The 13,087-nt window shown below is 48.7% G+C and overlaps 1 protein-coding gene across 6 annotated transcripts in view; it reads right to left on the reverse strand.

Annotated features, from left to right (window-relative positions):
* SDK1 (sidekick cell adhesion molecule 1) overlaps window positions 1-13,087 on the reverse strand; it is a 653,438-nt gene that overhangs the window by 301,083 nt on the left and 339,268 nt on the right. For all 6 annotated transcript variants that reach the window (XM_031665629.1, XM_031665628.1, XM_031665627.1 and 3 more), the window contains 3 exons: window positions 8,353-8,436; window positions 4,571-4,765; window positions 608-724 (listed from right to left, as the gene is read on the reverse strand). In XM_031665629.1, the coding sequence (XP_031521489.1) occupies window positions 608-724; window positions 4,571-4,765; window positions 8,353-8,436 (396 nt within the window). The remainder of the gene's footprint in view (window positions 1-607; window positions 725-4,570; window positions 4,766-8,352; window positions 8,437-13,087) is intronic.

Below are 13,087 nucleotides of genomic sequence, written 5' to 3' on the forward strand. Positions count from 1 at the left end.
CGAGGAGGCCTGAGGCACTCTCTGAAGGGCACGGGTAGTGAAGAGCGACATGTGCACAATTCTTCTCTCTTTCTAATGTGTGTTTCCCTTTCTAGAAGGCAGGGATCTTGTCTGTCCTATTTATCCTTGTGCCCACGGTATCTTGCACCTGGTGGGCATTCTGTAAATCAGGGGTCCCCAAGCCCTGGGCCGCAGACCTGTTTGGAACTGGGCTGCGCAGCAGGAGGTGAGCGGTGGCCACCGAGCACGACTGCCTGAGCTCCTCCTCCTGTCAGTTCGGCAGTGCCATTAGATTCTCACAGGAGCGCACACCCTCCAGTGAACTGTACATGCCACGGCTCTAGGGTGCACACTCCCTAGAAGAATCTAATGATCTGAGATGGAACAGTTTCATCCTGAGACCACCAGAGACCATGGAGAAATTCTCTTCCAAGAAACTGGTCCCTGGAGCCAAAAAGGTTGGGGACTGCTGCTGTAAGAGGTTATTGAATCTTCATTGAGTGAACGCATAAATGAATAAACAAGAGAGTGAGTAAGAAGCAAGCCCTGGCCTGATAGGTTATGTTCTACATGGGCCATGCAGTTGTGGGTGGTGGACGCTACCCACCTCTTTTCCAGGTGATGGCGGGTTTGGGAGCCCCGGACACCTCACACCTTAGAATGGCTGTCATCCCGTCGGTAACCGTGGTGTCTGCTGGCCGCTGGGTGAACACTGGAGCGATATCTGAGAAGAGGAGTTAATGAAATGATGAGGGCCTCGTTCCCCTGAGATGCTCACACTAGCCTGGCGGAGGATCCTGCACGGGCTTCAGAGAACCAGTCACAGAGATAACTGTAGTAATACGAAAGGAACGCTGTTCAGGAGGGACAGCAGCCCTCCACTGTTCGTCTCCCAGGAGTTACCTATCTTTGTTTACACCCTGGAGAGAAAATACAGCATCATGATGTAATAGACACACAAGTAGGAAGGTGCAAGGGCCCAGGAAGAACAGTTTCAGATGAATGTTAAAGAGAGGACAGGCATTTATTTAGATCAGCCAAAAGATTGCTTTTGTTCTTTAAATGAAAGGTAGCCCACACCTATATTTCCAGTACTTTAGGAGGCTGAGGCAAGAGGATTGCTTGAGCTCAGGAGTTTGAGACCAGCCTGGGCAACACAGTGAGATCCCTGTCTCTACCAAAAATGAAAACTTAGCCAGGTATGGTGGTGCGCGCCTGTAGTCCCACGTACTTGGGAGGTGGAGGCAGGAGGATTGCTTGAGCCCAGGAGGTCAAGGCTGCAGTGAGCTATGATTGTGCCACTGTACTACAGCCTGGGTGACAGAGTGAGACCTTATCTCGAAAACAAAAACAAAAAAACTAATTATTGAATATAAAATGTCATCCACAAGACGACACTTTCTAGGATCTTTTCTAGGATCTGTCCCGAGAGCTAAAATAACCAGGTTTCAAAGACCTCCATAAAGATACATTTCTGGGAGGTGTCATGAGCCCCAAGCGCAGGGTTTCTTCTGTTCGTGGGGGATGGTCAGGGCCTCCAGCAGTCCCGACTCAGACCGAGGAAAGACAGGAGGAGTTCCTGATGGCTTCAGTGAGGGCTCGCCTGACTCTGTGCTACCCAATAACAATTAACCGGAACCCCTCGTACGACAGTGATCTGCATCTCTCAAGTTTTCTGTGAGGGTCCCTGGGCTGATACCCCTCAAGGAAAGAAGCGAGTAGACCTCATGGAACCCAGGGCACAGCCGCTGCCTCTTCCTGCACCTGCTGAGAATCCCATGGACCACGGCAAGTCCCAGAAACTTCATTGCCAGGACCCTTCCTGAAGCCAACCCTGTCTCTCCACCTCGCATACAACCACCTGAGTCCAGGGTCTTGCCAGAGGCTGCAGGGTCCTCTAACAGGTCTCAACACTTCTGACTGTCAGGGTCCCTGAGGTAGCCAGCCTTGGGCTGCCCTTTGAAAACTACAAAGGCCTTCATGTCCCTTCCCTGCTTGCTCACAGCTCCCGAGGCTCCTCCTGTTCTCGGCCCCTGTCCCTGCCTATCCCTCTGCCCTCTGGCCCATCATGGCCACCCTGCTTGTCACTGAGCCCCATCCTATCCGTCTCCGTTCACCTGCACTACATGCCGAGCTTGTTCTTCCAAGGCACTTGCTGTCCCCTCCAGCCTGTGCAATGTGCATGTCCCCGAGAGTTCACACTTCTGCTCCTTCTAAATCTCTCCTAGAGAAGCCCCCTCACACACCGTCTGGGGGAGACCCCCGGCTCACTCTGCCACCGCACCCACTCCCCTTTTCTGCAGCACCCCTGGCTGGCTGGAGTCATCTCGTCCTTCACTGCCTTTCTCCTCCCCGCAGACCCTCTGTCCTGGAAGCACAGGAACCTCGCCTGCCTTCCTCACAGCTGTGTCCCCAAAGCCTCATCCAGAGTGTCCGACACAGATGCTCAATAGCCGCTTGCTAAATGAGCAAATCAATATCGATTTTTTAAAGCACATTTTCCTTTCATTAAGGGTATTTTAATTAAAAAATTCATTTTGCACAAAACCTCTTACTACAAAGCAGATAACATGATTGCAATCATTTATTTGTTTGTTCACTCACTGACTGCCATGGTAACAGCTTAGGCAGCACTTTCCTTTCCATTTCCAATCTGACCCTCATGGGAATCCTATCATCTGGGCTTGCTGAGCTTCATTGTAACGGACGAGAAAACTGAGGCTGAGAGAAACCCAGTAATGTTCTCTGGGCTATCCTTTATTCTCATTCCTAAGTCTCCCACCGGAATGGAGATTGGCAAACGACAACCTGGGGGCCAAATTCAGTCTGCACCCCGTGTTTGTAAATAAAGTTTTATTGGAACACAGCCACTCGCATGTGCTGAGAATTGTGGCTGCTTTGAGGTGACTACAGCAATGCTGAGTAGGCCACATCTTTCAAAGCCAAAAATATCTACCGTTAGGCCCTTCGCAGAAAAATCTTGTCGATCCCTGCTCCGGAACGTCCCGGTTCACGATTGCAAGATAGGCTTCAAATAATTCTAATCGATCAAGACTCATCTTCTGACTTGAGCATCCAATATTATTTCTACTGCTTGAAGCAACAGTGGTTTCCTAAGCTCCAAAGTGAAAGACAAATTTGACCCAAGGGCAAGATTCAAGGAAGGGACCCCCTAGTTCACCAAAACACATGCACAGCTTGCTACACACCTAGTCAGTCTCTTCGCAGGCTCTGGGTGGGAAGAGCCCTCAGCTGTGCACACAGTGACATTGATTTGCTCTCTCCAACAGCTCTCACCCCTGAGGATATCAGCATTTTGCTCCCAAAAGGGCAAATGTGAAAGGTATATAATTCCGTAATCACTAGATTCTACTTCATTTTAGAAGAACAATATTATACAACCATGGGAGATTAAAAAGAAAACCCACAGAAACAATGAAAACCTTTACCTTGAGTTTATTTTTCAAAGACAGAGTGCCAGGGTATTTCTGTTAATGGGATAATAAAAGAAACTCATGAAAGAACTATAATCGTTCAAGGAAAGTAAAATAGAGAATGAATGTAAAAAAAAAAAAAAATAGAAAAAAGATCAAAAGAAAAAGATGAGGAGTGAGCTATTCACTCAATAGTCCTTCCAATTCTGTCCAGAAAATAAGGGGAATTTTTTTTCTACTTCTCCTCAAGAAAGAGGAGGGCTTAGTGCAGGAAGAGGCAAGGCTGCCCGGAGAAGAGGAGGGCACTAGGGGCGGGGAGTGACAGGGCATCTGTGCAGCAAATGGGCCTACGCAGTTTCCCCACAGGACCCACAAAGGCTTCAGGTGTGCTTGAGAGCTAGCTCTCCTGGTCTGGCCACTTCTGGCCACATCACCCTCTCCGTTTACCTCAGGGGGCTGAACAGATACTACCACTTTCTGTGTGTGTTATACGGGGCAAAGTTTGGGAAGTTCTGCCTTGAAGGCCCAGTCCAGCAGGTCTGGCTTTGCTGATAGGTGAGGTAGCCGTGGGCCTGGGCGTACCCTCGGATATACCCAGGTAGCCGTGGGCCTGGGCGTACCCCCTGGATATACCCAAGTAGCCGTGGGCCTGGGTGTACCCCCTGGATATACCCAGGTAGCCGTGGGCCTGGGTGTACCCACTGGTTAAATCCGGGTAGCCGTGGGCCTGGGCGTACTCCCTGGATATACCCAGGTAGCCGTGGGCCTGGCCGTACCCCCTGGATATACCCAGGTAGCCGTGGGCCTGGGCGTACCCCCTGGATATACCCAGGTAGCCGTGGGCCTGGGTGTACCCACTGGCTAAATCCGGGTAGCCGTGGGCCTGGGCGTACCCCCTGGATATACCCAGGTAGCCGTAGGCCTGGCCGTACCCCCTGGATATACCCAGGTAGCCGTGGGCCTGGGTGTACCTACTGGTTAAATCCGGGTAGCCGTGGGCCCGGGCGTACTCCCTGGATATACCCAGGTAGCCGTGGGCCTGGGTGTACCCACTGGTTACATCCGGGTAGCCATGGGTCTGGGTGTACTCACTGGATATGTCCAGGTCAGGTAACTGTGGGCCTGGGGGAACTCACTGGTTACATCCAGGTAGGTGTGGGTCTGGATCTCCCCTCCTTCATTGCTGGCGAAGCACTGGAAGATTCCGGAGTCCTCTGGACGCAGCTTCTGGATGCGCAGGCCTCCACTGGCGAGCACTTTGTATCGAGGATTCTGGAGCCTGCTGATGGAGATGGCATCCTTGTACCACTGGAGGGTGGGAAGGGGGACCCCTGCATAGGAATGGGAATAAATAGGAAATTAAAAATAATTCCTGACGTGAGGACTGAGGCACATCTGTTGCAAAGGCTAGAATGGCAATATTTTAATAGGCATTTTCTTGTCTATTCATGCTTTCAACCACCCTGTAAGGAGCTATTTTTCTCGTTGTACATGAAGCAATTGACACAGAGGGGCATTGAGAGGAATAGCTGGCACGAATTCCGGCAACCCCGGCTGTGGTGCCTTCCAGGCTCCACTCTGAACCCACGCAGGCTCATGCTCTTGTTTGGAAAGAAGGAGATACCAGCTGAGACTGACCTTAAGGTTCAGATGGAGATGAAGCCCTCTCTGTTCTGCAGTGCCCTACTCAGCCACTGTGGGAGGGCTCGGGCACAGGGTCATAGGGGCAGAGGAGAGGACACAGGCCACATCCCAGGTCTGTGCCTCGCGGACAGTGTCATCTTGGGCAGAGTACATTACCTGTCCCTTTCTTTGTCTCTGTTTCCTCACATGCAGGTAACTGAATGATCATCATGACTTCAGAAGATTGAAGATTGGATGTGTCTGTGTGTCTGTGCGTGTGTATGTATATGTATGTGCATGTGAGTTTGTGCATGTGTATATATGTGCATTGTGTACATGTGTTTACGTGTGTATATATGTGCATGTGTTTATGTATATATGTATGTGTATACATGTGCATGTGTGTATATGTGTGTACATCTGTGTATATATGTGTGCACCTGTATATACGTGTATACATGTGTTTCTATGTGTGTCTGTGTGAGTTGGCGCATATACATGTGTGTGTGTATACATTTACGTATGTATTTATAAAACTCTTCTGTCTGGCACCTGGTGAGTGCTCAAAGGCAGTATCACTATTCATCCCAACAGCTAACAATGAAAATAAGTGCCATCTTTTAAACAACCCCTATCAAAAGGGTTGGATACCACGGGCCTTCATGGAGTTCTACTATCTCAGAGGAGCAATTTATTAGGTTAAGTAACCTTGTTAAGGGTTGAGGAGGCACAAGAGGTATTCCATTGTGGATACAGGAAAAGCTGACTTGCTCCATGAGGCATATCTAGAGACTTAGCTCTAGATCTCAGATGGTTCTGTACCTCAGTTTCCCTAAATAGAAAGTGGATTTAAATAAAAAACCTATCTTGACATGCTTCAGTGCAAAGCACACCAAAACCCCTTGATTTAAGATGGCACGTGGCTAGGTGTGAGATGTCGACTTTAATAAATAAAGTTAATGCCATGGAATATCTCAAGATAATGTCTTCTCAGATTCTCTTCTTTGCCTTAATTATGTTTCCTGTCACTTTTCATTAAGTCAGGAAATTTTTAAAAATCCATTTCAAGGTAAAAGCATAACCATTTCGTGTAATATCTCATAATAGCAGTTACACGATGTCACTTTCGTAAGGAATAACCACTTCGCATGCTGCTATAGTTTCACTGTCAAAATTAAAAGAAAGCAGTAAATTATATGACGGCATTGCAATGTCAGAAGATCTGTTCTCTCCATATTTCTAAGTCTACACTTAACAAGCACTTTACCCTGCAGAAGTCATGCAAAAAAAAAAAAAGCCGTCTCTTGTCAAAGGAGTTTAAGATTGTCATTTGTTGAAAAATAATTGTTAGCACATAGGGAACTGGGAGTATTTCTATTTTGGGGCAATTTAATGTCATAACAGAAATCTTATCCCCCGCAGTATTGTATACTCTTATTTCTGAAATACAAGCTCTCTAAATATTTTATAGCTTCACATTCACAGAGTTGTTGGCCTTCAGAAATTGGCACTTATACAACAAAGAACAATGCAACCACCGTAAGAAAGACAATTCCATGTAAAATTCATCTTACTCTTCTGTCACTTCCCCCCCTTCCCATTTGCTGCATCAGTAGAGCTGGAACAGAGAAGAACAGAGAGAGAACAGAGCCGTGGACAGCGGCCACTGTGAGCTGGTCAGGAGCTGAGGACCAGAACTCCTATTCAGCCAAGTCCCGGATGGGGAGCAGTGGTTACAAAGCACAGCAGGTTGAGAGGGGGTCTCTGGGCAGAGGCTGATCTTTCCTTCCACCACCAGCACTGGAAGGGTGACACAGCACTGGAAGGATGATATACCATTTTCAGGAATAAGAAATGGCATCCATATAGTTGCCGGTAGGGACACATGACATTTGTTCTAAGTCCGGGGCTTCAGGTCCTGGGCGAAGCCAGTGTTCTGGCAAGAGCCAGGTGGCTGCTCTGGTGGCTGACAGATTTGCGTTTGGGTCCTGCCTCCATTACCATGTGGCCCTAGGTAAGTTATATACCCAGCATTTAATGAGCAACTCCCACAGGCCACACGCTGGGCAATGACTTCATAAGAGAAGGATCCCATTTCAGCTCGTGGCCCAGTGCCTTGGGCACGTTACTTAACCATGCTTTCTAGGGCTTGGTTTTCCTGTGGTACCATGAGATAATCATCTTTCTCCTAGGAGCTGTTTTGAAGATTTACAAAACTGGTAGTCCTTCTTACCCTCCAAGCTCTTAGCGGGGAGAAAATTCCATCCTTAGGACGGATGGGTACAAACAAAAGAGAAGAGATCCTCTTCATTTCTTGATAGTTGCCAGAATATGAACACAGATTTTGTTAACGAAACTGCCTTGACAAGCCTGTCTCTGCTAGAAGGTTTTGTGTAACCGCCTGCACTGCCTGACATGAGATGGTGACAGTGGGCGGCTCGTAATTGAGGCATGGGGATGAAGGCTGGAATGACCTGAACAGCAAAGGAAAAGTGGACCCAGAGCTGAAAAGGCAAAAAAAAAAAAAAAAAGCAACATTTTCTATTCAAATACTATTCGGCCACAAAAAAGAATAAAATGGTGTCTTTTGCAGCAACCTGGATGGAACTGGAGTGAGAACTCAGACACAGAAAGATAAAGACTGCCTGTTCTCACTAATAAGTGGGCACTAAGTCACATGTGCACATGGACATAGAGTGTGGAAGGACAGACAATGGGGACTCAAAAGGGTGTGGGGTGGGCAATGGGAAATTACTTAACGGGTACAAGGGACATCACTCCAGTAATGGACGCACTCCTAGCTCTGGCTTCACCACTGTGCAATACATCAACGGAACGAAATTGCCTTGTACCCCGTATATCTACTACAAATACATGGACACCCATCTCTCATTCTACAGAGTGGATATGGTCACCAGTCCCAGTCACCCCATGGATGAGAAAGAATTTTCTGCCCCGAGTCTCGGGGGGGTCACACTCTTGTGGAGTCAGGGCCTTGGAAGGGGAGTGCACAGGATATGACGGAGTCCCCTCTCTGTCTGGGGTGGATGGAGGCTTCCTTTTTGCTCTGCTGGGTAAATATTATCATTTCTGTTTTGCAGGGGAGGAAGCAAAAGCTCGGCAAAGTCCAATGCCTTACCCGCGGTCACTGCCCCAACACCAATCTACCCTCTGAGGTCTGCCTTCGCCGTCACACTCAGTGTCTCCCTAGAATGACAGCAATTCTGCTGTGGAAAAAGGTTGTTTGCCTTCCTCCCAGTCATGGCTCCTTGTCCAGCAGCCACTCCGCACTCACCCATGGCTTGGCATCTGATGTCCACCGTTTCTTCTACTTCAGCTGAAATCCGACTCTCAGGCTCAGCAGTAAAATATGGTGGCTCTTCAAACAAGAAAATAAAAAAAAGTCCCTAAGCCAAAGAAGGATATGTCAAGAGACCATATAACCTAAAATAGTTTAGGCTCCTCTTAAAAACTCTTCTTGAAAACTTGATCCTTAGTTAGCATCATGCGTACAAACTCAAAATTCAGTGAGCACACGCCAAAGGCAATTTACAGTCTGGGGTTTCAGAAGGCAAATTACTACGCAGGGCGATGGCTACTTTTCAGTTTATGGGCTTGAATCATGGAATATCTTAATTCACATTTTAGAAGGACGATCCCAAGAGGTTCATAAAGGTTTATATTTACAGCACCGTATTTTACGGGCTAGTTTGCTTCAGTATCTAAACTAAACATGAGCTCGTGAAGCTTGTCAAGTGCCTGAGGAAGGTGTGCAGCCTGTATCGGGGAACAGCCTATTAACATATTTTTTAAATTCTTAGCAGTTCTTCTCCAAAATAGAGATTTAATATTTCAATGGAATACAAAATAATAACTAAGAGAAAAAATGGAGGGGAGTGCTAATCTATCTTTACCAGCAAAGGAAACTCCTAGGTACTTGCAATCTCTAGATACCCCACTCGCCTGTTCTGCAGAAAAAAAATAGTGGTTGTATGAAACAGTGAATTTCCTTGGAGAGCCAATTGCAATATTTTTCCAGTTTATTCAGCAGAAATTCAACAGAGGCATGGCCAAGTCTGTCAAGTATTAAGGTGGTGGTGATTTCATTATCATGATCACAAAAGGCTGTTGTGTTCACTTTCTGTGTGATAATTAATTTCTGGGAACTGTCTTCCAGAGTTGGTTTATTTTCATTATAATTGTGTTGAATGTGGATAATATAGCTTGGCATGCCTCCTATATTGACTGTATCTTTAAAACAAGGTGGAACCTAACAGATGAAAAAGAGAAATGAAAACTAAGCATTTCAAAGAAACGATTAAGAGGGAAGCGGCTGAAGGTTTCTGGATGGAGGCAAAGTGAGGTTTCACTTCTGCGATTACCTGGACCACTCAAGCAGAAAGAATCTGCCTGAATTAACCACCCTGGCTGAGGAGATGGCTGCAAATTCATTAGAAGGAAGTGGATTCCTCTACTTAGGTTTTTATGTGTGTAGACCAAGCCTGAAGAAATATTGCAGACATTTAATGTCTACCTTTTTCAAGCTCGTCTTCATTGCCCAACTCATACATTCCCCATTTGATCACAGTTCCTCAATCAATAATCATAAAGGCAGCATTATTTATATTCTAACTATACAGGAGCTGCCTGCTGTCGGAGGCCTTGTGTGCAGGTCCTGACCTGTATTCATCAGGGAAGCTAAGTCAATATCTACCGTCATGATCTGACTAAAAGCATGCTAGGGAAAAAGGAAAAAACATAATGTTCAACATCAACATTTGCTTATGATTAATTATAGTTTTCCTTTTCTTAGTTGAGCACTTTCTTTTTAGAAAACCGTGGAGTCCCGTGTGGTTGTGAGAAGTAACACTGTAACACTGAAAGAGCTCATGGTCCCTTCACTTCGCTTCCGGCAGTGGTAACATCTTGCAAAACGATAGTGTAACATGACCAGGACACTGCTACTGATACAATCAACCTAGTTTATCCAGCTCTTGCCAGTGTTTCCTGTGCTCAAGTGTGCGTGTGAAAAGAGGGCAAATGCATGTCCTATGCAACGTTATTACCATTATTATAGGTCTAGGTGTCCATCAGCACAAGGATGTTGCCTTCCATGACCACGAGCACCTCAAGCTCCAACCCCTCACAACCACTAATCCATTCTCTGTTTCTGTAGGTTTGTTATTTCAAGAATGTTACAGAAAGGTCGTCATCCAGTGTAACCTTTGGAAATGTTTTTTCACCCTTCATGCTTCCCCTGAGATTCACCCAAGATGACCTGTGCTTTGATGATACAAAATCCATATATATGAATGGTCAGCACCTACGGGCCCAGGGTGCCTTCCCTGAGGTACTGATTACCGCTGTCGCGTGGTCCACTCCCCCGAGGCTTCCCTCGAGTGCCAGGAAGGGACCTCGCTGGGGTCAGGGAGAAGGGCACTTCACATAGTGACCCGAAGTTGGCTCGGCTGAGCAAGTGCGTGGCTCTGGGGACCTCCACACCCGGACGGGGCTGCTCCTCTCCAACTGGTGACCTCTCTCCACCCGTCAGTGACCACCTGTGCTTGGCATACCTCGTGGTAAAACTCACCCGACTCCACACTCTCCATAGTACTGTGGCCTGGGTAAGGGTCTGGGGGGCAGCCTGCCACTGCCTGCAGGGGCCAATGTCCTGGGCAGTTTTAGCAGCTCAGTGCTAGGCACGGGTGGAAAACATCTGGCTGTTCACTGAGGATGCTCTTAGCTTCTTCTGGAAAGCCTTCCAGGTAGCTGTGCCTGGGGAACAGGTGCAGAGCTGCCCATGCCCTGCACGGCCTCTAAGCTTCCCTCAGTACTTCCCCACTGTGTGAGGGTACGAGTTCTCTCCCTGTCAACCTTCCCTAGTATTCTAACCCAGTGGCTGCTCAGATGGAGTTTCTCCCCATTTCCAGCTTCATTTTTACACACAGTCTGCTGTAAGGGAAAGAAGTGGAAGAAACACCAAGCCTACGGACCGTGAAAAGCCTGTGAGCTAAACACTGGGGAAAACCCACTGTAAATGAGTCATCCTGTGCATAGACTCTCAACCACTTACTCTTCAGAGGGCAGGAGGGCGAGGGCATGTCTTAGTCAATCAGCAGCAACTCTGCCTAGAAAGGGTACTCTGCCAACACGGGTCCACCCTGGACTTCTGAAAATGGATCCTGGCTGTAGTCAACAAAACCGGGGATGGAAACTAACACTTCTCCCTCTTTTGAAACAATACGAAGACATCAGCGAAAGGTTCTCACGCCCTATACGAAGTCACGCTGTTAGGAAAAGGGCAGTACAGGCTTTCTGCCTTCCATGTGGCCCAGAGCCCGTGGCAGCTGCCTCCAGGGGCAGCACAAGATTCTAGCTCCCCAGTCTCAGGACAGGAGGTGGGGAGACCTCCCAGACTGCCCCCAAACCAAGGGCCTCTGTCAAATGACCCCACTCTCCAAAATGCCAGTGTGACAAAGTGCAGGCTGGGGCCCGATGGAGGCAGCCGCAGTGGAGATGGTCCCCCAACACCATGCATTTGTCCTGCTCTCCCATCCCTGATGCTGCCTGGTTTTGGCCTCTGAGTTGCAAGGATTCTTCTGTGTAGGGATCACGGCAAGAGCCAAAGATGTCTACTGCGCTGCCTCCCTGTTCCTTCCAGGTCGCCCCTCTCAGGGAGCAGCATGTCAGATGCATGCCCTTGGCTGGCCTGCACTGCACACTAGTCCACTGAGGTGGGCAGAATGGCTCCCGGCGGTGTCCAAGCCCACACCCCTGGAACCTACGAATAGGCTGTGTTACTTGGCAAGACGGACTGTGCAGGTGGGATTAGGTGACCCACCTTAAAATCGGGAAACGGTCTTGGATTCGCTGGGTGGGCCCAATGTAATCACGTGAGTCCCTAAAAGGAGAGGACTTTCTGCGGCTGGAGGCACAGGGGAGAGCAGAGAGCTTCCATGTGTGACAAGAACACAGCCACAGCTGCTGGCTCTGGAGATGAGCCAGGGATTCAGGGGCCTCTGGAACCTGAGGGGACCCCTGGTCAGGAGCCAGCCCCCCAGCCACATGCACTGAATTCCACGAACAACTTGAAGGGGCTGGCAGCAGATGCCCCACCAGGTAAGAGTCCATCCCAGTGAGAACTCGCCCTCCGAGTTTCCGAGCCGGCATGCTCAGCAGGAGCAGGGTGCATGTGGGAGCAGCCAGCTTCGCATGTGATGAGGAGACAATGTGGAAGGTGTGGGTTGGAGGGAAGGTGCATCTCACAGGCACCAAGGTGCCGCAGTCAGAGGTAAGGGGCATCCTTGTCTTACTTATCCCCAAGGGGAAAAAAAAATGGTTTCATAGGTGGTGAGGCACATCCTGATTCCAGAGACAGTAAACATGAAAAATGTGTGTCACATAACTGATTACTGGTAAATAGCTAGTGCAATGGGACAAATGGCATAACAGAGTTATGCCCACAGCAACTAATGCCACCATTTCAGAGCTTCTGTGACAGACATTCTTGCATTTAATATTCACGATATAAGCTGGTATCATCTACATCCATCTCCTCCGTTTTATGGATGTGGAAACTGAGGCCAACACTCATTCAAGCCAGTGCATGGTGCAGTGAGAACTGGACCCTGGTTCTGTCTCCAGAGCCCGCACTGTTTTACTTCATGCTATGCTACCCCCACTGCGTTCCCAGAGCCCACTCTGTTTTACATCACACAGCGCTGCCCCCGGTACATGCCCAAGGCTGCAAGGGCCCAGCTGAGAGTGCAGTAGTCTCCCCGGGGTGAAGCCTCCAAGGGCTGCACAGCAGAGGGGAGGCTTGAGGAGATTCGTGGACATGCAGCCCTCGCCCACCAGGGGGGTCGCGGACACACAGCCCTCGTCAACCAGGTGGATCATGGATGCGCAGCCCTCACCGACCAGGTGAGATGGCACTGGGGCCGGAGGCACATTCTTCCCAGGCACAGGCATTAGCAGGGACACGGGGGTCTGCAGGAACATCACCCAGGCTTGGGTTGGCTTCCCCCAGA

This window comes from Papio anubis, chromosome 4 (assembly GCF_008728515.1).
Source record: "Papio anubis isolate 15944 chromosome 4, Panubis1.0, whole genome shotgun sequence".
In the NCBI taxonomy this organism is placed as follows: domain Eukaryota; kingdom Metazoa; phylum Chordata; class Mammalia; order Primates; family Cercopithecidae; genus Papio; species Papio anubis.